The sequence below is a fragment of the Nyctereutes procyonoides genome, unplaced genomic scaffold, assembly GCF_905146905.1.
Source record: "Nyctereutes procyonoides isolate TBG_1078 unplaced genomic scaffold, NYPRO_anot_genome, whole genome shotgun sequence".
Taxonomy (NCBI): Eukaryota; Metazoa; Chordata; class Mammalia; order Carnivora; family Canidae; genus Nyctereutes; species Nyctereutes procyonoides.
Genome location: NW_026575160.1, coordinates 18,687,146 through 18,712,672, shown reverse-complemented (window position 1 = coordinate 18,712,672; position 25,527 = coordinate 18,687,146). Strand labels below are relative to the sequence as shown.

Genomic DNA, 25,527 nt, shown 5'->3' with positions numbered 1-25,527 from the left:
AAGAAACACACACAGGTGCAGTGGGACAAGCAAACTAGAATGGCCAGGGCCAGGGCAGCAGCACTGTTTACAGCTGCCCCCAAAAAGGAAACAGCCCAATCCGCCTCCAGCCAGCCAGGGGAACAGTGGGACAGCTGTACGATGGCATGGGATTATAAAACAATGAGAGAGAAAAATCTCCTAAAAACCAAAATTAATCAGAAAAAGACATAATCCAAATGGTTGATTCCATTCATACAAGTTCAAAAATAGACAAGAAATAAACTATGCTGGTTGGGATACATACATTGGAAAGAGGTGGTAAAATGACAAAGAAATGATGATCTCAAAAGTGAGAGTACAAAATACTTGTGGAGAAGGAAGAATCATCACCAGGGACACACACAGGGTGGGGTTTTTTAGGCGCTGCTAATAGGCTATTTCCTATGTGGGTCATGGTTACAGTGAACAGTTGCTTAGATTTACTTTTAATGTAATGTTCCTTGCTCTTTTCTGCAGGTGTATTTCACTAAAGTCGCCCATCTCCTTTTCAAAAAATGTTTTACTAACTGTAAATCTCCAAACCTGGGAAGCACCTGTTTACGTAGTATAAATAAACACTCAATAAACACTGAGTCTGAGTGTTTTAAGAAGGACCCAAGTAGCCCCGCGGCAGACTTTAAGAAGGAAGGGAGGCTAGAGCTGGGTCTTTGATTGTGGGGTCCCTCAATAATGCTTCTCTAACAATTAGGGGGTGGGAAGGTGATACATAGCAAAGTTTCAGTTGGCCGGGGGCTCTGGAGGTGAAGGCGGCAGTGGCATGAGTTAATGAGTTACTGTGCGCTGGACCCTTGTGGCTGACTTAGGAACCTGTCCTTAATTCTGTAGACAGTAAGCAGATACCACGTCACAATTAATACTGTCATGCTTTAGGAAGGTGTACTTGGGTTTGGGGTTGGGTAGGACTGGAAATCGGGAAATCAGTTAACGGTCAGACCCAATCCCCTGGCAATGTGGAAGTGGAGCTAGAAAGTGATGGAACAGACATGTTCCTAAGAAGAGTGAGAACTTAGGGATGGAATGAGGTTTCCCCCAAAACTGCTTTTCTGCTCTTCTCCATTCTCAAGCTTTAACTTTAGGGGTACAAAGAGGGACTCAAGACAGATTCTGCTTTACAAGGACAAGGCACTGAACCACCCAAGGTCAGAGCAGAGCTAGCAGATATACAGACTTGGTGCTGAGGACCCGACCTAAGTTTTTAAATTCTCTGCAACGGGGGATCCCTGGGTGGCTCAGCAGTTTAGTGCCTGCCTTCGGCCCAGGGCGTGATCCTGGAGTCCTGGAATCAAGTCCCGCGTCGGGCTCCCTGCATGGAGCCTGCTTCTCCTTCTGCCTGTCTCTCTGCCTCTTTCTCTGTGTCTCTCATGAATAAATAAATAAAATCTTAAAAAAAAAAATTCTCTGCAACGACTGAAGAGAATTGCGTGTGTAGGATACAGCAGGACAAGTGAAGGATGGTAGTTATATCCCAAACCAGAATGAGCAGTCTAATGAACCCCAACACACTCATCACCTGGCTTTAATAATAATCAAGATTTCATCAGGTGGCTTTCGTTTTTTCTACAGTTCTGGTCCATATCTAAATGCTCCAGGAGGGTAGCTGGGCCCAGTGAAAGATGAAACATATACATTTAAATGATCTGACTCGGGATCCCTGGGTGGCGCAGCGGTTTAGCGCCTGCCTTTGGCCCAGGGCACGATCCTGGGGACCCGGGATTGAGTCCCACGTCGGGCTCCCGGTGCATGGAGCCTGCTTCTCCCTCTGCCTGTGTCTCTGCCTCTCTCACTGTGTGCCTATCATAAATAAATAAATAAATAAATTTAAAAAAAATTAAAAAAAATAAATGATCTGACTCTTGGTTCCTTGTGCTGTGTTGGGAGGTCAGCAGCTCTAAACGTAGGTGTTCATAGGATAAAGAGCATAGAGTGTAACCATTCTTAATCTCCTGCCCCAGGTTGCTCCCTGGCTTTGGACTGCAGGATCACACTGTGTGTGTTTATGTGCAGCTCCCCAACCCCGCAGAGATTAAGGCCAGCAGAAAAGATGTTGTTTGTCAAAGGGTTGTTCATTGGAAGAAAACTGGCTCTGCAATCACAATCCTTCTTGATGTTACCAGATTCAACAACTGCAACTCTCATCCTATCGGAGTAGAGGACAGGCAGTTGTGACCCTGCAGGTGAGGGGGAACCGTGGACCTCCCCATGGCACAGCCTGATACCCAGGTGGCAGAGATCCTCGAAATAGGGGAGATATCGGCAGTGCCAAGCTCTACTGTCCCCCTGTCCCCAAATACCTCATCATTTCCGGGATGCTAATGTTCCATGTCCGAGGATGCTGGGACCCTAAACTTAACCCAGCACTCAAGGAAGTGAACCTTCCCCTGGGGCAAGGAAACATGTCTGCTTCTATGAAGCACATCACAAAGCTCCTCTTTTGTAGAACAGCTGTAAGAAAGACCACAGTACATGGAAATATCTATGAAAATATGCTAGGAGCCCTCAGTGGAGATGCCAAGGGCTATTTTGAAGCTTACCAGTCCAGGTGGGGGAAATAGGCTGCTCTCGACAATGTTCTATTCCCCTGGGGGTTTCTGTCAGGGAGCATGTGATGAGATATCACCGCCCGACCAATCTCTGTCTGGTTGTACGTTGTGCACTTAGATCCCAGAGAAACTAAGGGGTTCTTCCTGCAGGGGTCATCACCTTAAAAACAGAGGCATCATCATAAGCAATATCAAAACAAGAGATTAAATGGAGCAACGAGTCCTCCAGTTCAGTCTGTGTGCTGGTTTCTTACACAGCTGGCATTGTTGTCCAACTGTGAAGGGGCCAGAGACCACCCCAACAACATGAGGGTACTTCTAGAAAGACAGGCCAAGTACGACCGTATGCAGGACAAACAGGATAATTTTATTCTTATTTTTCCTTAAAATAAAGATACAGAAGTTTTACAATTCACTATGATTAGACGTGATTTATCATTTAACATTTTTTTTAAAAACAAATGACAACAGAAACAAATAACTAGTACAAATTATAAAACTATTGGAGCAAAGAGAAACTATCTTTCTGATCAAAACGTGTGCCACAGCTAAACCTCCTCAGAAAACTTTCTAAGACTTCTTAGCTAAACTTTCTTGGGGAGGGTTATGGGAAGCCTTTAATCTCAAATATTTAAACTATTTTTGTGATCACTAAATGCCTTCACTAACTTGTTAATCAAATGCTTCCTAAATTTAGGAACCAATGACCAAGCGGCTTGAAACACATTAAGTCTTGATCCCATTTTCCCAGCTATAAATTAACATTTCAAGAAAACAAAATATTTTCTAAGCACAGAAGCTTCCTAAAAAAACTTCAATTACCTTTTCTGGCTCAGTACCTGACTGAAATGTTCAAATGTTCATATTGCACACAAAAAAATTTGAGCAGCATACTATGTGTGAGATGCTGATGAAAAATAAGACTGGAAAAAAAACCAAAACCCTAAATTGTGTCCCACTTGCATGATTTAAATATATAGTTTATATATCTTTAATTAATATGAGTAAAAAGGTAAACTTTAGAACAGCACAGAAATACAAATCATTAGAGTTTTACAAAATATACTCAACCCCTCTACGTGCACATCGTTTAAATCTGGAGTTATCACACAAGGGAGGAGCTCCTCCCTTGAGCTAATTTCTTCCCCTTCGTATGAAAGCAGATAGTCATGTGTACAAAGTCATTTATACGAAAAGAATAAAGATCCACATTCCTTTCCTTTGTCCTTGACAAATATTTATGGAATGTTGGAAATTATAACAAAACAATTCCAATGTCATGAATTCTAAAGACCTGGAATGAAAAACTCCTAGTGGCATACTGAGTTACGTGGAACGACAATCATCTAGAAGCTGGGGCCGTGTTCCCCGTCAGCCTTAGAGGCTACCTCTGATCAGGGTGGAAAGGCCACAAATGCTGTACCACCTCTGGTCAAAGAATCAGAGCTTGCAAATGCTGATGCCATTTCAAGAGTCCTAGCCAACTCCATTGTAAAAACAATGGCAATATTTAGCAGCTACCGTCCTAACAGGCTACTTGCCCAAACTACTGACACATAAATGTTTATTACGCTGTTCAAGATCAGTCCACTGCCCCTCACAAAGCTGAGTGCTCGCCAGCTCATTACCAGGCCCAGAGGGGAGAAAAAAAAAAAAAAACCCACTGGCTGTAACTTCCACAAAACAAAGTAAGAACAAAACCTGCCAGGGAGAGGTTATAGCTTCATTTTATAACTTGTAACTAGCAGATTAAAAATTCTACCTTCTTTGTAAAAGAGCTCTTGTAGCCATTAGCACATTAAATACTGCTTTCAAGATACCTTCATTCAGATTTGAAGTACCTTGTTCCTCAGCCTTGCAACTTCTAACTTGTCTCCCTTGCAAATTTGCTTTCTCCTTGCCTTTCTAAAGTAAATTATTCTTAAGGAAAGAAAAGCCCCCCCCCCCCCAAAAAAAAAGGAAAGAAAAGCCAATGCTTAATACAGAACTCAGAAAGCAAGATAAGATTGAGGAAATCGCAACATATGCTCTGGTTTGCTGCCCCAGGGTATTTCTGCTGCTTCTTTAAGCAAAAAGTAGATGAGGATTGTTCTAGAGCTTGGGCACTAGTAAACCACTGGTGGATCTGGGGATAGGCTATTCATCCTGGCTACATGAGTCAAATCCATATGCAAGGTAACTCTAAGCCTCTCTCTGACATGCAACTTTTTCTATTCACTTAGCCCAGAGGTGGTTGGTAGCCTTAACTCTTTTCCTTTCCCCATGTAAACTGTCATTACAATGCCTTAGTAGGAACTAAATAATGCCAGGGACTTCTTCCCAGCACTACCTTTAAGTTACCTAGATAGCAGTGAGGTCACTGCCAAGCTACAGATGCAGTCCACGTGCCTGGCACACTCTGGAAAAGCCTGGCTGATGCTGCCCCCTCAGGCCTACTTACAAGTACTCAGTTCTTAGACATAAAAGCACCAGAGCAAGCATGGCTAAACAATGCATCCTCTTTGAGTGGCATGTCCAAAGACGGCCTCAGAGAACCAAGGAGGCTACAGTTTCTGGGGCTGGCCACTCAGCTGACACCTGGAATCCAAGAAACAAGCATGTAGGCTCACGAGACAAGGGGCCAGGCTTCCTGCCATCAGGGAGAAATTATTAAATAGATAGAAACCGACTGCTGGCTGCCCCAGGGCCCCTGCCAACAACATACTAGCTTATGCTCCCTGAAAACTCCAACACCCCCAAAAAACTGAAGGAAATATCGTTAGTCTTTTGACTACTTCTTGGACAAAAGTTCTATCTTTTGAGATATTCACTTTGTGCTGAAAGCCAGTAAAACGACCACCTTAAGAGTTGAACTCTTAACTAGAAACCTTAGTGAGAAAGCTTGTGTAAAAGTGTATATTAAAGTGGGGGAACAAGTGATCCTAAAGCAAAGCTTCACTCTTTTTATTTCAGTGGGATATCAAAGTGTGGATTGGTCTGCTTCTGCACAGTGAGATGGGAGTTTACCCTAAACCACACACCATACAGAATGAAGGATGGACCAGCAATGTGCTGGCTAACCGGTCACAGTGCTCTCACATTGTGAATGTCAGGCAGATGTGAAGTAACAACCGCACGCTAACGCACTCTGACACTCTGACTAGTGACATGGCCTCATGAAACAAGATGTTAGAATGAATTCTTTATAGTCTCAGTGCAACACTGATTGAAGTACCTTTTAAGGTTTTGTTTGGTATTACTTTCTTCTCCTCAAATAATATTTCCTGAGAAGGCTAAGTTTCCCAGCACAAGTGGAATTAATAGAGTTCTCATAATAAGCCCTTGCATCGATCATCACTGAATTTTTGAATTACTGTGCTCAAATGGAAGTATACTTTCAGATTTGCGGACTTGTGTTAAAACACAAATTGGAAAATTTAGAGATATTTAGTTATGTCCCTACGTTCATTTCACATGCCCTAGAAAAATTTACTTCTTACATAAACATTTCTTAATTTTTTTAAAAGATTTTATTTTTTTAAAGTAGGCTCCATGCCCAATGTGGGGCTTGAACTCATGACCCTGAGATCAAGAGTCACATGCTCTACCAACTGAGCCAGCCAGGCACCTCACTTTTAAGGGAGAAATCAAATATAATCAAGTGTCCTCCTTAATTAGATTCCTCATTTTCCCAATATGCTATCATATGTAGATCATACTTACAAGGTATTTATTTTCCAAGTGTCCTTTGTTACTGAAAAAGCAGTCTGTGCCCTGTAAGTACTCCCTGAGAACACCCATCCAAAGTCCCCTTGAAAAGCAAATGAGAGCTGTGCACAGCAGATACATGAGGTCCAGTTGTGTACAAATCCTCAGTAGATAGCACACACATGCATGTGTCTAAAGTGAAACCAGAGGTCCTTTGTGAAACAGGACTGATGTCATGGCTGTGTTTTTCTCCTCTTGCTTTTCTAAATGTGAGCAAAGATGAGATTTCTACTTAATAGTTACAGATCATCTTGTTTTTCTCTTATACATACTTTCATAAGGGGGTAGGGACTGATTACAAGAGGATTTTCCATCAGGGAAGTGGGAAGGCCAAATGCCTTGAAATGCCGTATGAAGAGTAACACTAAGCAAAAAACCTGTACGTCTGTAAACACCCAGTGAAAACGGTTCAAAAGAAGAAACAGAAGGCACAAAGTGCGGGTTTAAAAACTCTTATAAAAGGCTGCAACATAACTGGAGTTGACAGACTACACTGAGCTCTTCCGAAGTCTCGCCCTAGGTACACACTCGGCATGTAACTGCTGGAACACCATTGTAACCAGCACCATGCTATTTCTCTGCACACTGACTTGCACAGTTGGGAAGCGGAGGAAAGCACAGTGAAACTCTCTGATGCCTCAGAGCAAGTGTTTACTGGGGAAGAATAAATTAAGAACATAAAACACTCCATCCCCAGAACTACTGCCTCTGGCTTTCATGTTTCTGGGAGGAAGCGACTCAATAAATGTGTCTTGTAGGTAGAAAGCCAATAAACCAAAAAATCATTATATAATTCAGCAAAGTAATAACAAAGGGCTGGACTGTATGGCCCCTTTATAAGCACATTTTAGGGCCAACTTGAGAGAAATTCAAATAGTAATATAACTTAATTTTAGCACATATAAATTACAGTGGCCATCTGGATATTCAAACAGGAAAAGAGAACAAAATTTACATAAGTAAAACCTTTTCTAACGTAAACAAGTGTATAATATCAGAACTGAAAATTCATGAGAAGTTTCATTATGTGTTTTAATCAGGCTCAGACTGAAAAAAAAGTAGTCAATTTAAACCCCAACCTGGAGAGCCATCCCTGCTACGGCTGCAATTTCATCTTTCCAGCATCGTGCGACATTCATTTAGACAAAGGGCAACTGTCCATGTAAACAGTTTGACGTGCTGGTCCCCTGTTGTGGACCTGTGGTTGATGAAGAGGAACAGTCTGGGAGCAGCAGACAGACAGGAAACACTTAAACCTAAGGAAAGCGACAGCAGTCTCTGGACACTCAAGGCTTCCCGTCAGGTGGCTCAGTGAGGCTCTGGGGGCTGGGACTGGTGAAAGTAGAAAGCCATGAAGACATAGCTGTCTTTGCACTGGAAAAAGCTCCTCCAACTGACTGGCCTGGATGGAGAGGAGGGGAAAAACAAAAGGAAAAATGTCTTCACTTTTGTTAATAGACAGTGAAAAGACCCATGCTAATTAATAAATGTTAATTTACCATAACATCAATATGTTAATAGTAAAATACCATTTAAATTTTAGTTCCAAAACAATTCCATTCTATGGGACTTGTCTAGTAGGAAACTGGGTAACTTCTGGGAAAAGCACCTTTTCTCCTAAGCCTTCTGAAGGTGGTCAGCCAACTCTTCTCTTAATATACATACGCTATGCCAGCGACTCTCAGTACTGGCTGCGCATCAGAATCATTTGGGAGAGCTCAGAAAGATTTACGTGGTCTTTCTAGTTTAAACCAAGTTGATAATTGATAACCACCTACACAGGGAACAGTGGTTAGGCTACTTTCAGGAACTGTGCTTTTGTTAGCTGAAATGATATTGCAATAAATGAAGATGCTAACTGCTGTATCTGCCTCTGGTCAGTTTTTGTTTTAAAAAACCTTATCTCCAAAGTTGATGCTCAGGTGAAATTATTTAAGTTGAATCATATACTCCCACTATTCTCAGAGAGAAGAGTGTGGAAGAGAACTGGCTTTAGAATTTAAATAGCAGAGCATCACTAAAAATGAAGTCATGATTGACATCATATACCTATAATGAAGTAGAATTTTCAATTAAAAATAAGAAGTCAAAATAAGTTAAATGCATAATAGTGTATGAAAATAAAGGCTTACCCACCCCCTATAATCAAATGAACCCACTGATGGTGGACAGAAAAGAATGAGACATTTTTTTAGAATGGATATGGAACAAACTTCAAAGTATTTTAACGGAAGAAAGCTAGGTGCAGAAGAAATGTATGCAACAGCATGACACCTGGCTTGGTTCTCACAGTAATACTGGCCTCATTAAAAGAACTGGGGAGGGTTATACCTCATTCACTATTTTCTGAAAGAATATGTATAAAACTGGTATTATTCCTTAAACATCTGATAAAATTAATAAGTGAAGCTATATTGGCTTGGATTAAATTAAAAACCTGTGGCATGATTTTTAATCCAATTTATTTAATAAGTATAGGGCTATTAAATTTCCAATTACTTATTACATCACTTTTGGCAACTTGAGTCTTTCAGGGAATTTGCATAGTTCATCTAAATTGTCAAAAAAATGGCATAAAGTTATTCACAATATTCCCTATAATCCTTTTAATTTCTGTAAGACCGACGTCCCTTCTTCTATTCCTGATACTGGTAATTTGTACCTTTTCTCTTCTTACTAGTCTATAAAGATTTTATCGATATTGTTGATCTTTATAAAAAAATGACCTGTTGGTTTCACTGATTTCCTTTATTGTATGATAATACCTTAGAAGACAGCACTCCTAATACCTACTTTATTATGGTGCTCTACTACTTATAAAAAACGGCAGGCAGCTCAGAAAATGGGGGAAAAACTCCAACGAAACTTGCCTCCTTAAAACAGTGAACACATCAGAAAATTGGTCTCTCTCCATCGGGTGTGGCAAAATTTGCTGAACTCTGATATTATCCGATGTCATAAGAATTTTCAGGAATAAGGTGAAAAACACTCAGCCTTTGTATTCAATTATCTTGCATTATTATATGATATGATACACAGATCTCTGCAACTTTATGATTCTAACAATATCAAGTACAGACAAGAGATGTGTTATGATTCTAATCTGTTTCTGGGGAAAGGCAGGTCTTACCAACAGCTTTTCCTGTTTGGACAACATTTCGGCTGGTTGTGACCATGACGTTTCCAATTTTTTTGCCACGTTCACTGTTTTGAACAGAACTGATAAAAGCAAAGAAGTTTTAAGGACATTACAAAAATTCACACATACCACACCCTATAACCATCCCCAAGATAGAATTATTGAGAAAAGAAGCTAAATTATGTGTCATGCATCAGTTAAGTAACCTTTTAAGCATGTAAACTTTCAGAAAATACTAAAATAACATGCAGACGAACCAAAAAAAGGCCATAAGGATGCATGGTTAATTCTCCCTACAGTTATGATTTGCTAAAGTTACTCCACCAGAATAAAAATGGCAAATTCTGTTATTAGTTCACACCATTCTCTATGAAACAGCAGTGTTTTCACTCTGAAACATACACACTGCTGAGCTGGAGAATGTTATGCACATATTTGGTTACTATTTGAAGCACAAGTCTATCAAGTGGAGAAAAACAATTCCTAATTAGCAATGAAACACATGGCATAAACTCAGACATAAAAATTTTCCTAGTTTTTTCTCTAAATACTCACTGTGAGAATCTTAACTTCATGTCTGACACTGAGTACTGGCCTTGAAAAGGATGACTGTAAAACAAAGTTTGAGACTATTAGACTATGAGTATTTTCTTAATAGAGTTGCAAAAGAACACATAGTCCCAAGGAAGTGTAAGTAAACCTTGCAGGGGTGACCCAGCTGGGTGGCGGTGTTCTGCACATGATAGCAGGAAACCTGCTTTGAGCATAGCTCTCTACTTACAATTGTGGGAGCCTTTTTGAGCTTATTTCCTCCTGGTAAAAATAGGGATTTTTTTTCTTGGAGTCGGGGGTGAGAAAGGTTTCTGAATGCCACACTAATGTTCTTATTTATTTGGTCTGGGGTTGGGCTTAAGCATCAACATTTTTAAAAAGCTCCCCAGAAGAATCAGGGTTAGTAACTGACATTAGGTCATGGCCATGGACTATACCTTGATTCTTTTTTTTTTTTTTTTTTTTTTTTAATGAGAGTCACAGAGAGAGAGAGAGAGAGAGAGAGAGGCAGAGACTAGGCAGAGGGAGAAGCAGGCTCCATGCACCGGGAGCCCGACGTGGGACTCGATCCCGGGTCTCCAGGATCGCGCCCTGGGCCAAAGGCAGGCGCCAAACCGCTGCGCCACCCAGGGATCCCCTATACCTTGATTCTGACTGTCTTATAGATGTGTGCTATTGGTCACTGAAGATTTGCATATATCAGTAAAATCTGTACTTTCTATATGAAAAGCAACTCAAAATGCAGATCTTGAAAATGAACCAAAGGGAAGAAGCCATGTGCATTCATATATATATATATGCAGGCAACTTGACCAAAGTTATACTATAAAAGGAGTCAATAAATATCCACTTTATTTCATACTGAGAGGTCTCTCTCAATGTCTAACAAAAAAAAAAAAGTGACTCTAATGAAATGATAGCTACTTATAAAAACATCAAAATGCTATTTATTTATAGCTTTCCAAAAGACAACAAATTTCCTTATTGGCCATAGTAAGCATATGTAATTACTTTTTCTGGATTCTGAATGATAGGTTGAAAGGATTGAGAGTGGGATCCCACATCGGGCTCCCGGTGCATGGAGCCTGCTTCTCCCTCTGCCTGTGTCTCTGCCTCTCTCTCTGTGACTATCATAAAAAAAAAAAAAAAAAAAAAAAAGGATTGAGAGTACTTAATCATTCTTCATATTCCTAGAAAGGCCATGTTTATTTATTTTTTTTAAAAAATTTATTTTTTTGTAAGTCTTTTTATTTATTTATGATAGTCACAGAGAGAGAGAGAGGCAGAGACATAGGCAGAGGGAGAAGCAGGCTCCATGCACCGGGAGCCCGATGTGGGATTCGACCCCGGGTCTCCAGGATCACGCCCTGGGCCAAAGGCAGACGCCAAACCGCTGCGCCACCCAGGGATCCCAGAAAGGCCATGTTTAAAGGATGAAAAATATCTGATGTTTACTAAAGGAAGTTAGAGGACTTCCTTCTTTCCTCTTTAGGAGTTGGAGAAAGGGTTTCATAGAACTCAAATCTTATAATTAGTTTGGAATATGTCTAAGTTATATCCTCTGGATAACAACTGAAGACTATTATTTGTTTTTAATTTGGTGAAAATAATGAAAAACTTATATCTGCATAATTTCGCTACCTATATATTTCAGGTCTTTCTTGAGCTTTCTCTTCAGTCTAAGTAACTTTGACTTATTTATACATTTTTAGAAGTACTGTTTTACAATCCTTTAAAACCCATTCCAGCTAAGTCTCTCATGGACCTACATCAACATTTGGAGAGCTGGTTCAAGTTAAAGGCACCACAGCAGATGCAGAAACTGGATGAAGATCTGAGCAGGTTATCAGTACAGAGCACCGGGGGAAGAGACCGGATGGCCCCGCAGGCCACACTGCAGATGGTAGAGGTGGACCCTAGCCCCACCACCACCACCCCACCCCCGTCACAGTGAGGGCCACCAGGCAAACAAACTCACATCTGTTTTCCTTCATCACTCTTTAAAACACAGACCTTGTGGTTAGTGACGGAGAATACTTTGAACTCTTAGGTCTCTCATTTAATACTATTAAGATGTTTTTGCCTTTTAATTCTCTATGTTTTTACCACATTTAAATGCCAATAGAGGTTTCTGCTATAGCCCAGTGTGATGATTAAACTCACCAAAATTGTTGCCGAACCTAGTCATTTTTCCTGATAGATGATATAAAGTTTAACAGATATGTTCTTTAAAACCCTGCTACATTTCATCCTTGCAGATGCCTCCCCAAGTTACTATGACATAAATATCTGGATTTTGTGTGTGTGTGTGTGTGTGTGTGGGGGGGAATATTCTTTATTCTACCACTTAAATCACATCCCCAGTCTAATTAACTTAACTCCAGCTCCCAAAAAATACAGTAGTCAGCACGAAGTTGCTTTCTGTCCGACTCTCACCAAGAAGTTTAAAATACAAATGAAAACATTCAGCGTAGACTTGTATTTAAAAAAAATCACTTTAATAATTTAATTTAGAAGATAAGTTCCTAGGATGTATAGTAGTTCCCCCTTATCTTTGGAGGACACATTCTGAGACTTCCAACGGGTGCCTGAAACTGCAGATAGTATACCGAACTCTATGTATACTGTCTCCTATAACATACATACCTACAATACAGGTTTTTTTTTCTTTCTACAATACAGTTTAATTTTTAAATTAGGCACAGCAAGAGATTAACTAATGATAAAATAGAATATACTGTAATAAAGTTATGTGAATGTAGTCTTTCTTTTTTTCTCTCTGAAAATATCTTATTGCCCTGTACTTATCCTTCCTCCTCCTTTTTTTTTTTAAGATTTTATTTATTTATTCATGAGAGACACAGAGAGAAAGGCAGAGACACAGGCAGAGAAAGGAGCAGGCTCCCTGCAAGGAGCCTGATGTGGGACTCGATCCCGGACCCTGGGTTCAGGTCCTGAGCCAAAGGCAGATGCTCAACCACTGAGCCACCCATGCGTCCCTACCCTTCCTCTTCTTATGATGATGTGGGATGATAAAATACCCAGTGATGAGATGAAGGGAGGTGAAGGACGTTAAGAATTGTGATGCATTAGGTTGCTACTGACCTTCTGATGACATGTCACAAAAAGGATCATTTGCTTCAGGATTGCAGGTGACCCTGAGTAACTGAAACTGCAGGTAAGGGGAGAACTACATACATATTCCACCAATGGAGAGATCGCCTTAGTTTCTACTCTGTTCCATTCAAACAAAGATAGCATGCTTCACAAAAGTGGCACTCCACACATTTAAATGTCTTTTATGCCTACATGGATAAAGTCTGTCAACATTCAGTATTGTGACAGGTATTAAATTTTGTTGGGATTTTAGAATCTAAGTTGGAAACTTGGGTTTGACCACATACCTAGGAGTTCAAATATCGCCTTTAGTTTTTTTACACTTCATATTTTAAAATAACCTCAGAGTCTCCACCAGTGGTATTCCTTCAAAGTTTCTATCTTGTTTGACCATTCTGCTAACGTACAGATCCAGGGAAAGGGAGACAACTATCATGCACTTAACATTGCCATGTGCCAGACTTCCTCTTCTGAATTATGCCAAGAGCTGGGAGAAATGTTAATCCTTCCAAAAACGTTTTGAGCTTTTTGTGTAAGAAGTAGGAATAGGGAAGCAGTTTTCAGCTGCTTCTCTGTATCTGGGATTTTTCAATCTATTTAAGGAGATTTTTGGAGATATTCACATTGTCATCAAAGTTAAGATACGATCTTCTTTATACTGAGGCAGTAAATCGACCACGTTATGTACTATCAATCCTTAGAGGATGTGCTTACTTCGGATTTATTTCCGCAAGTGCCGGATGCTTGTTGCTGTTCCACACCCTGTAGTTGTGAGTGTTCTTCCAGGCTGTAACAAAGGTTGTCCCATAGTCCGATAATATCTTTTCATTATCTGTCAAGTAAATATTTGAAAGTTGAGCTGGACTGTAGCCAGTCAGGGATGTGAAGCTTCCTCACCAAAACGGGTAAAGAAATGGCTTTATCCCCCCACCCCATGCTTTTTGGGGGAGATAGCCTACCAGATATCAGGGAACTTGGCCAGAAATCCTGTTAAGAAGCTATGTGGCCTTTGGCAAGTCACTTAATCACTCAAAGCTTCATTTTCCTAACCAGAAAGTAAGAGGGTTGAGCCAGATATATTCTAAGGCTCCTTACAATTCCAAAATATTTCCAATTCTCCTTACCAAGTTTAGGAGGCATAGTAGTATCTACTAAGCAAAAACTGTAGACTGGACAGTGAGTAAAGATACTGATGTATATGTATGGAATAGGCAATTAGAGTGTCTTACTATCTTTTCACAAATGTTATTTTTCTATTAAAAAAATTAGAATGAATACACGAATTGGTTCTTTTAGTCACTGTTTTTTTCTTCTTTGGAATTTATCTCACTATTTGGTGAAATTCACTGTGTAATTTCCATACATTTCACTGTCAAAATACTTAAACAACAAGGGAATTTTCTTTTGGGGGGGGATTTCTTATTTATTTGTTTGTTTGTTTGTTTGTTTGTTTATTTATTTATTTAATTTATTCATAGAGATGCAGAGAGAGAGAGAGGCAGAGACACAGGCAGAGGGAGAAGCAGGCTCCATGCAGAGAGCCCGACGTGGGATTCGATCCCAGGTCTCCAGGATCACGCCCCGGGCTGCAGGCGGCGCTAAACTGCTGTGCCACCGGGCTGCCCGGGACATTTCATATTTAACGTTAACTCTTCAGCTTTTTCATGATCATGGGGAAGTTTTAATGCAGAGTATTTCTTCTGCTTAGAAGAACAGAAAAGGTCTGGAGAATGAGTTCAAATGGTTTTTGCTTCATATACTGATTGTAAGTTTCTTGCTTTGAAGGTGAAAAGTGACTTTTGTTGCTGGGAAGGAAAGAGGATACACATGGCTCGAAATGCAACATAAGCTATTTCTTTTAGGAATGGATTTCTCAAATAGCTCCCTAGGTTGAATCTCCTTTTAACAGCAGCATAGGCCTGAGCCAGATTATTTGAGTTTGAATCACAGCTCAGTCTCGACCAGAGGGATGAGAAAGCTACTTAACCTTTCTGTGCTCAGTGCCTCTCCTATAAAACGAAGAGAACACGGTCTTACCTCCAGAATTGTTGTGAGGATGAAATGAGTTAGTAAAAGTAAAGTGCTCAAAACAAAACAGGTCCTTTCACATATGAAATGTTCCCCCCACCCCCCAAAAGGCTAGTTACTATTATTATTCAGGACTCACAACTACCCAGGCAGATAGGTTTAAAAAGTAAATTACTCATGAAGCTAATATGATTGGTAGAAATTGGGATTTTCTTACTAGACTATTGAATGATTCTGAACTAGAGCATTTAAATCTTGTTGTCTCAGCTACTACAACTGTAGAAGAGGCAAATATTTAAAAATATCCCATTAACAAATAAGGACTTGCTCCAGAGCTTTTCTTTACAAATGAAGGACACACTCAGAAGCCTGGATTTCAAACGCCACACCTACCTTCACAAAGAACTAACCTGGGAGGTGACAGTGCTGGGGATGATTCAAACATCTACTGACAGGACAATGTGAATGTACGTAATGCAACTGTGGAACTATGTATTTATAAACGGCTACGATGAGAAATTTTAGGTTATGTGTATTTCACCGCATTTTTAATAACTTCTCCCACACAGTGGTAGAGATAATTGAAAAAAAAGGAAAAAATAAAAGTTCAGCACTCTTAACAACAACAAAATCTGAGTATTTGCTACATGTCCATGATGGTAGGCAGCCACATGCAAAAGCTCACTGCAGACCTTCATTTTCTCTTTTTGTAGATTTCCTTCTCTATGGGGAACAAAATAGTTTTAATAGAAGAGTAAGTCTATCTTTCCCTGCTCTATTTTCACCACTGAATGGGAATAACATTTCTTTGAATGGGCAATTTGAAGGTTTAATCACTTGGAATGTGATTCCCAGTGATTTCTATCTTTCATGATTCTCTTTTACACATCTCAAAAACATGTAAGCAGTTTTTATAAATACCCCCCAGATACTGACATATCCTCCTCCCATATGGTGAAACACTAAGCAGCCATGTAAAAGTGCCAAAGACCTCCATTTACTGTCTCAGTATGTTTGTTTCTATTATAAAGAAAAACGAAGTTTCAAAAAACATTTGGAACAGCAACCATTTTTGTAAAAGGATCACCACAAATAACACAAAACTAAAATAAAAAAAATATATAGAAAAAGGTTTGGAAGGATATAAAGTACTCAAAATGCTAAGAGCAGTTATCTCTGTATGAGGAAGTAACAGATTATTTTATATGAAAATATTTCTTATGCAATTCAAAACCTCATAAAGATTACAAAAGGAATAAGTGGCTGTGTGCTCTTTACCTAACTGCAGTGTGGCAGCCAGCAACGCGTGGATGTAGACAGCAAACTGGGCTCGGATCCATTCATCGCCTCCCTCCCAGCCTGTGCCATCTAGGAAGACATCATCCCGGTTCTCAGTCACGTGCCTCACCAGGTAATCTGCGAACCTGAGGTCTGCAGTAGTTGGGTTAAGCAGCTTCCTGAGTTCTGGATCATGGATCTGGATCAGAGCTTCTTCTACCTAGAGGGTATCCAGGTACAAATCAGAGTCTGGGCATTCATGCAGACATCCATGCCACACTTTAAAAAGTAACTACTGGGAAGCTGAAGCTGAAAACAAAAAATATGAATAACAGAATTCTCAAAATGTGAGGCTAAGAAAGAGGTTTTTACACTGAAGTGTTTTTTTTCTCTATTTAAAAAATCCTCAAAAAAATACTCATTTTGTTTTTAGAAAATATATGCATAAATATTTAATTTTGAATTATAAAAGTAACTCCTGTTGATTGTAAATAATCTTGGAAAACAGAAATGTGTATTAAAAATCACTTTTGTCACACAACCAGAAATGAATTATAATGGTTAGTAAGTATAATTCCTAAAAATTCTTTGAGCCCACAGATACTATGGAATATTCTTATTATTAACATGTGATATACAAAGAGATATACGTAACCTACAGGTTAGTTTGAAGTAATACACACATACCCATGAACCCATCAACCTACTTTTTAGAACCAGAATGTAACCAGTAATGTTGAAGCTACTCTGTGGTTCCTCCATCTGTACCCTCTGCCTTGGAAGGTATGAACTTATTTTTCTTCCTTAAAATTGGGATCCCATATTTTTCATTTCATTATTCATTTTCCCACGAAGCATGTTTTGGTAATTTCTATTAGAATCTATAAAAACCTATGGTGGGTGAAATTTCCTTTTTTAAAAAATTCTTTCAATTGTAAAACTGAACACATGATTTAAATTTCTCATATGCTGATGTCAAATATTTATCTGTAGCTCCTTCTTCCTGGTATCAGGAACATATTAAGCAATCCTGGCTCACCCACTTACTAGCCATTTGATCTCTCTGCTCCTTAGCTTCCACTCGTTTAGGAATAGCAATAATGCCTATCTCATAGGCTGTTAGAAGAATCGGATCAGTTAATATACCTAAGGTGCACAGAATGCCGGCACAGGAATTTTTACCTTTATTAGTGTCATTCCTATGCTGTCAGAATTCCAGTTAAGAAAGAAAAACAGGGACCAGCAGTGTCAAGGACACACGCTCATACATAAGCCCACCTCCACAATAGCATCACTGAGGTGCTTCTGTTGTCGGAAAAGGATGTTAGTAGCCCCAGCAACGAATCCACGGACGGTGACATCAGAGAGAAGATGATGCTGCTGCAATGCCATATAAGGCAAACACAGATATCCCTAAGAATCACAAGAGTGAGAGATAGCATCAGAAAAGTAATAGGACAGCCACTTCTCTGCTCAAGCCTAGAGAGCTAATACTAGGAAATGAAACTTCCGGATCTCGTCCGTTGCCGGATCTCTGTAACAGAGTTCATCTTTGACTCACTACAGTACAATTTCAGGGGAACTTCAGGTCTTGACTGCACTGAGTCCAGTTAATCGCTCACCTTTTACATGAGGGGTGGTCTAACATGAAAACTATCTTACTTGATCATTTTGTTCTCAGTTCAATTCAAAAGCCTCCACAGTAACTAAGGAATTGGACTTTTTTATTTGGGAAATGAAGTTTTAAGCCCACGAAAAAGTATGTTGTTTAGCAGAAAGTTGTTAGTTCTTTCAGGAAAATTTGAAAACACAAAACCACCAACATACTGTTATAAGAATAGCAAAGCACTTGCATGGCATTTGTTTTATTGCCCTGTTGTTGAAAATCATGCAAAAATATTTCAAGATATTTGCTAGTAAATGTTTAAAACAAAAAACAAACAAAAACCACACTAGCAATAACTGTATATTTAATTAACTTCTATTTGGATTGTATTTGAAAATACAGCCCTGAAAATTGTATTTGAATTGCCAAAGCACAGTACAAATTTCCAGAGAATAAAGATGTTAACACTTCAATGATGCTGTGAAGGAGGATATGGCACTTCTTTTGGGAGATTCTAATCAAGACAGATTTCCAAGTGGCATAACTTGTGTATGAAGCCAAGAGGGCACACTTGTTTTCAATCTCAAGTCCTGTGACTTGAGTTTCTTTCTTCTTCTTTTTTTTTTTTTTTTAAACTTTTCATCACTTAAAAAACCCCCACTGAACTAGATAGCATCCTCTGGATGATATGTTATATTACCACATGAGAGTGTAGGAGACATCTATTTTGCTACTTCATGTTCTTTACCACATCCCAGAATATGTGTTGTGCCTAACAGGTGGTTAAGTACTTAATATGGGAGAGAAGACTTCTAAAAGTTGGAATATAGGTCCAATAACCTGGTTTTATTCTTTTTCTTGACAATCATCCTGTGTTCTGTAAAATGCTAACCAATAGAGGCCGCAAAAATAAACTGTGTCCATGCATTAGAGATACTCAGTACGGTCCTTTTCAACCCACACCCCTCCTGGGACTAAAGGCTGAAAAGACACTTCCCCTCCAGCCCCCGCCCCTCATTCAGGATCACTCAGCTGGTTTAAAGCTCAAGGGGTCATGCTTTACTTTGTGAGCTACATACTTAAAAACAATAGACTCCCCCAGCACTCAAATATCTATTTCTAAACATAAATACTACAATATTGAATGCTCTCTATATGTTGTAAAAGTATGTTGTAAAAAAAAATCAATAGTTCAACACTTTAGAAATATAAAAAATTGGGATCCCTGGGTGGTGCAGAGGTTTAGCGCCTGCCTTTGGCCCAGGGCGCGATCCTGGAGACCCGGGATCGAATCCCACGTCGGGCTCCTGGTGCATGGAGCCTGCTTCTCCCTCTGCCTATGTCTCTGCCTCTCTCTCTCTCTCTGTGACTATCATAAATAAATTAAAAAAAAATTTAGAAATATAAAAAATTACATTCCTTAAGAAACTATACACATGCTCTCTGACCAGCATTCTACTTCTTATAAATCAGTCATCTGTACAATGGAACATCCAGCAGCAATTAGGAGTGATGAAATTCACTTCCAAGGAGTATTTGATAAAAAAAGAATAAGGGGTATTAAAGTGGGGAATAGTTTTCTACCATTTGTGTATAAAAGGAGGGAGAATATCTATACATTGTGTATGCATAAAATACCCCCAGAGAAAAACAGAAGACACTGATAATGCTGGTTACTATTGGAGGAGAGAGCATCTGAGTAGCAGGGGATGGAATGAAAGGGAGACATTTTATAGATACTTTAGAACCATGTGAAAGTATTACATATTTACAAACTTAAAATATTTCAAAATAACCTTAAAATTGTGTCAGTTACTTTTTTAAAAAAGTATACATACTTATATACATATAAGATTTTTATTTATGAGAGAGAGAGAGAGAGAGAGAGAGAGAAAGCATCAGTGGTGGGGAGAAGCAGGCTCCTCACTGAGCAGGGAGCCCCACATGGGGCTGGATCCTAGGACCCTGAGATCATGACCTGAGCCAAAGGCAGTCCCTCAATGGATGGAGCTACCGGGTGCCCCATGTTGTAATTTCTTTAAACAATGGTCTATTTTTCTTAAATTTTAAAAAATCCCTTATTGTATGGTAGCAACAAGAGTACGGTGCACCCTCCATAAACATAAACAGCCTCCACACTCAAGCCCACTTCTGGCTTTTCACTTTTCTAGAGTACTTTAATTTCCATATTTGGAGCTACAGTAATATAATAGTAAAAAACAAAACAAACAAACAAAAAAACCCTGAAACATTCATTACTTGCACACCCATGTTCACAGCAGCAGCATTTGCAATAGCCAAAGTGTGGAAGCAATCCAGATGTCCACTGACAGATGGTTGGATAAACAGAGTGTGATATATACATACAACGGAATATTATTCAGCCTTGAAAAGGGCAGAAATGGTGACCTATGTTACAGTATGGATGAACCTTGAGAAATTAGGTTAAGTTCAACAGGCCAGTCACAAAAAGATAAATAATGTATGTTTCAGTTTAAGATGAGAAACTTCTGGAGATCTATAGCACAGTGATGTGAACATAACACTACTAAATTGTATGTTTAAAAATTGTATTAGGCACCTGAGTGGCTCAGTTGGTTAAATGGCTGACTTCTGATTTTGGCTCAGGTCATGATCTCAGGGTCATGGGATCAAGCCCCACACGGGGACAGGCTCAGTGTGGGGTCTGCTTGAGATCTTCCCTCCCCCCCTTACTCCCTCTTCTGCTCCTCACCACCCTCCTCCACTTGTGTTCTTGCTCTCTCTCCCTCTCAAAAATAAGTAAAATCTTTAAAAACAAAAACCAAAATGACAAAACTAAGTAGCTAATCTTTTTAAAAAAACTAATAGACTCAAAAATAATTTTTTTTAGTGATTACCTAAAATCATTTTTCCTACCCCTTAAGTACTAAAAATAAAAATCCTTTGTATTCAATTAAGAGTTACTTCAATCAAGGTGATTTTTCATCAGAGTTCCATTTATGGTAAGGTCCAACTAATTTTTACCAAATAATAAGTATTGCCTCATAACTAGAAAAGAGAAATCATGAGATTAAAGCAAGTGGGAACCTTAACTCCCAAGGCTCTAGGCCTTCTGGCCGGTCCTACTGTAATGGCTCTACTGTAATGGCTTTGCTCCAGTGTGTGGCCAATTCCAGTAGGAATTGGTAGGAAGATTTAAAATCAGGAAAGCATAAGAAAAGCCCTCAGGACTGTTTTTCACATCTGAAAATAGTTACCCCAACTTCCTCTTTAGCTCTCGTCTATTTCCCTCATTCTTCTATCTCCCTCACTCCAACATTTCTCTGGTTTTAAAGTGGTAGAGTTCAGCAGAGCACACATATCACATGGGAGAGTTTTCTAATTTTCCTCCTTCTCCTTTGGTTCCCCTAGTTCTTACCCTTCCCCCTGTGGGCACTGGACTCGAAAGCTGCCTCCATCCTATCTCCTCTCCCTCTGCACTCCAGTTTTTCCCTACACTTCCCAAATCAGCTCCTAGGACAGGTTTAAGTATATTTCAGCATCTGGTATCCATAGTATTGACTAAGTAAAGCTCATTTCTAAAACTGACATGAAAGGCATCCTCCTCCAGTAATTTCAAGTATCAGGGAGAAGACTGGAAAGCTGGAGAGCTGGGGCATATCTTCTAGACAGAAATGTTTTATTATGTATAAGTTCACTGAGTCAAGGGACTAGTCAGCTTATTCTCTTCAAAGCTCAATATCCTACCTTCAACAATATTCTCCAGGCACCCTAGCTTCTCTCTGGCTATTTTTAAAATTACTTTAAGCTGTTTGGCTAGCCTAATTCCTTCTGTAGAAGTCCTTTATGATCTTCAAGAGAGGAAAAAAAAAAAGCCTAAAGGCAATTCAGTTTTAAGAATATTTCATTATGTCAACTATACTTCAATAAAAGAGTATTTCATACTCCAAAGTTACTGACATAAAAGAATCAGTACTTGTATTTACAATTGTGATTGAATAACAAATTAGATTTTAATCAGTGTATAATAAAACATAGAACCAAAAAGAAAAACATTTTATTTACCATAACGATGATGGTATCATACATTCAGTAGTGGCATAATGTATACAAATAGAAAATTCTGCCAAACATGGTTCATTGGCAGCCCACAAAATATATGTTTACATTGCTTTAATTCAGCAACCTCATAGACAAAAACAAAATCCCTCCCCAGTTAATTGCCCTTTTGATATGTCCACACGATAAAAATTAGAGGGTGGGTGAAACACCCAAGAAAGGGCTTCAACAAATACAGGCAGTCCTAACACCCACATGTGAGTTCAGAAAACCTGTAACTGGTGGCTACCAACCATAACCAACAGTTGGCGTGCCCTGTGTTTTCTCCCTAAGTTTCTAAATCCCAGTTTTAAGAAACTGTGCATTAATTCAATCATAAAACAAAGTAAGATAATTTCAGAATCCCCCATCAGGCCACAAAATGAACAAAGCATTCTCTGTTAACTATACTGCAATACTGAGTTGGGGCAAATACTTATTTGTAAAGCTTGATAAACTGAGAAAGAATTTATCACAGAGGAAGAAATACATGTTCAGGTCAATACTACCCATCTTTCTTTTTCACATAGTTTTATTACTTCATGCATAAAGCATGGTATTTAGAGAAACCATAAAACTTTGCTCTAGTTACCAGAAAGATGTATCTGTCTTTCATGGTAGAGTGCAAGTTCATGGGTATAAGAATTTATAGCTTAGTATGGTATCTGGCATATGAAACACTATACATTTGGTATGTATTTTACAGTTTTCAAGGCAAATTTTCAGACCTGAAAATGTGTTCAACACTCTAAGTTAAACTCTAAAAGGGTTGTCAGGGGGGTACCTGGGTGGCTCAGTTGGTTGATCATCCAACTCTTGGTTTTGGCTCAGGTCATCATCTCATGGGTTATGGGATCGAGCCCTGTGTTGGGCTCCAAACTCAGGGGTAATCTGCTTGAGGATTCTCTCCCTTTGCCCCTCCCCTACTTTCCTCTCAGAAAAATAAATAAGTCTTAAAAAAAAAAAATACAAGGGTTGTCAGATTCTTTAAGGGCCTCAATAAGGAACACTAGGGGAACCTAGGTGGCTCGGTCAGTTAAGCATCCAACTCTTGATTTCTGCTCAGGTCATGATCTCAGGGTTGTAAAACTGAGCATCCCAATGGACTCCTGGCTCAGTGGGGAGTCTGCCTGAGATTCTGAATTTCTCCTCCCCCCTCTGCCTCTCCCTCTCCGCCCCCCGCCCCCACTCATGTATGTACTCTCTAATAAATAAATAAATCTTAAGCACACACTAAACTTTACCTTTGTGAAGATGGCCAGGGGCATGCCATATTGGTCCTCTTCCAAACCAGAAATTAGCCCTGGTATCAGGACCGCCTGGCCCGTGTTAGCTTGAGGTTGTACAGTAATTGGAGGACTGTCTGAGGGTAAAGACTCCTTTGGAAATGAGTTTGTCTGTTCTGACCCAACCTGTTCCCTTTCTTTCAAGGTAGGGTCCTCTAAGACACTAGGATCCAAGGTCTCCCAGTCACTTTCTGAAGACTCTGGAGATGGGCGGGAAGGAGGTTTCAAATATTGACTAGTATCATCGGGTTCTTGTCCTTTGCTGCTGTCATCTTCTATTTGGAGCAATGGTTCTTCGGTCTTGATGCCAACATCTCCTCCATGGCTTCCTGTTATAATTTTCTTAACAGTTCCTGAGTTGGTATTTGAAATGTCAGGAGCAGACATAGAAAGAAAATCATTTGCAGAGGGATTACTTTCGTGAAGCGCAGCATCTTCAGACATACTCTTTCGGGGTCTGTACTGAGAACAGTCACTGAGACCATGTTCAATCATGCCTACAACACACAATAGAAGAGCTTGGCTTACAATAAGGTGAGAAAAAGTAAGAACTGCATATTCCATTCTAAATAGTGGAAGTCTCCTATAAAAATATTAAAAGTTATACCTGCACATGTTATAATTAAAAAAGAGAGAAATCTCATATAAAATAGAGAGACCCTTTGCCAAAAGAAAATCATGTTAAAATAGAAATGTTATCCCTAACAAATTTATTCCCAAAAATTTTTATCATTGAAAGTTCGAGTATAAGTTAAATGATAGGAAGAGTAGATACTGTCACCCTCTTACCTGGAAAAAGGGATAATACAGTCATCAGGGCACCCACCAATTTATTCACTGGAGAAATATAAAAGAGAACCTGAAATGGATTAAATCAAAATTAAATCAGAATATTCATGAATCTACAACATAAAAAAAGGGGGAGTGTAGAAAAGGAAAAATTCTTTACAAAAGAATAACAAGCTAATAAACATATCATTAATGAAAGAATAAAAAAAAATTACCAAACCTCCATCATGATTCAGTTAAAAATTAACAACAGAAGCTAAAACTACTGTGAAAAGTTGTTGGGCAATAGGACATTCACATAGCTTCAAATTTATCAGCCCATAGATTAGCTATTAGTTGCAAAGTACTTCACTATGAAGAAATCTGGGGACTATCGCTTTAATCAAATAATCAAGTTTCACATCACTGATAATACTACAAACAGTTATGGGCTTCCTGGTGTGATAACTCTGAGGACACACCACCACTTGTATAGCAGTCTTGCCCCAAAAGTTTAATCTGAAATTAGCCAAAAGAAAATAATCAGACGAATCTAATCTTTTAATTTAACTAGTCTAGATTCTTAAAAAAAAAAAAAACAGAAAGAAACAACAACAAAAAAAGAACAAGGTGGTAGAGCTGCTTGAGATTAAAGAGAACCACAAGGCAAGGCAATACATGATCCTTCGTCCCCAGAGTGAAACAACCAGTTTATAGGATATTATTAAAACATCTGAAGAAATTTGAAAATGGACTGCATATTAGATATCATTTATTGTACAAATGTTATAACTTCTTGAATGTGAAAACGGTTTCTTGGTTATATGGGAATATATTCTTATTCTTAAGAAATACATCCTGGGGTGCCTTAGTGGCTCAGGTCTTGATCTCGGTTCCTGAGATTGAGCCCTGTGTCAGACTCCCTGCTCAAGTGGGAAACTTGCTTCCTCCTCTCCCTCTGCCCCCTACCCTGGCCACTCCTGTTCTCCTTCTCTCTCTCCCATCAAATAAATAAATACAATCTTGTAAAAAAAAAATCTTAAAGTGTTTAGGGGTGAAGTACCATGACTTTAAAATTATTAGGATTCGGGGTGGGGGGAAAATGAACATATATATAAAGCAATATAATGTAAAAGTAGCAAAATGTTACCGACACATACAAATCAAATGTGTAAAAGTTCATTATGGTATTCTATCAACTTTTCTGTAGGTTCAACATTTTTCATGATTAAAAATGGAAAAAAAAAATAGGATTAGATGTTGCATTAAAGCTAACACATTAAATTAGTTGAAAAAACAAGCAAAAGATTTGCTTAGTGATTTTTTTTTCCTTTTTTAAACAAT

General features: G+C 39.1%; 1 protein-coding gene and 1 non-coding gene across 4 annotated transcripts in view; both read right to left on the bottom strand.

Annotated features, from left to right (window-relative positions):
- The window catches only part of AVL9 (AVL9 cell migration associated), an 80,305-nt gene that overhangs the window by 20,761 nt on the left and 34,017 nt on the right, over nt 1-25,527 (bottom strand). For 2 of the 3 annotated variants that reach the window (XR_008663038.1, XR_008663039.1), the window contains exons 9-17: nt 24,205-24,274; nt 23,374-23,912; nt 17,722-17,856; nt 16,444-16,663; nt 13,852-13,969; nt 10,024-10,077; nt 9,460-9,548; nt 6,285-7,731; nt 2,574-2,742 (exon numbers count right to left, since the gene is read on the bottom strand). Coding sequence is in view for 1 of the 3 variants with exons in the window: in XM_055314636.1 (XP_055170611.1) it covers nt 7,616-7,731; nt 9,460-9,548; nt 10,024-10,077; nt 13,852-13,969; nt 16,444-16,663; nt 17,722-17,856; nt 23,374-23,912; nt 24,205-24,274 (1,341 nt within the window). In the remaining 2 variants the exon portion in view is untranslated. Of the gene's footprint in view, nt 1-2,573; nt 2,743-2,938; nt 7,732-9,459; nt 9,549-10,023; nt 10,078-13,851; nt 13,970-16,443; nt 16,664-17,721; nt 17,857-23,373; nt 23,913-24,204; nt 24,275-25,527 lie in introns of those variants that run through there. The other variant, XM_055314636.1, reaches the window with a different exon arrangement.
- Nucleotides 6,115-6,187, bottom strand: TRNAK-CUU (transfer RNA lysine (anticodon CUU)). Its single transcript has one exon. It is a non-coding gene; the product is annotated as a tRNA-Lys (tRNA).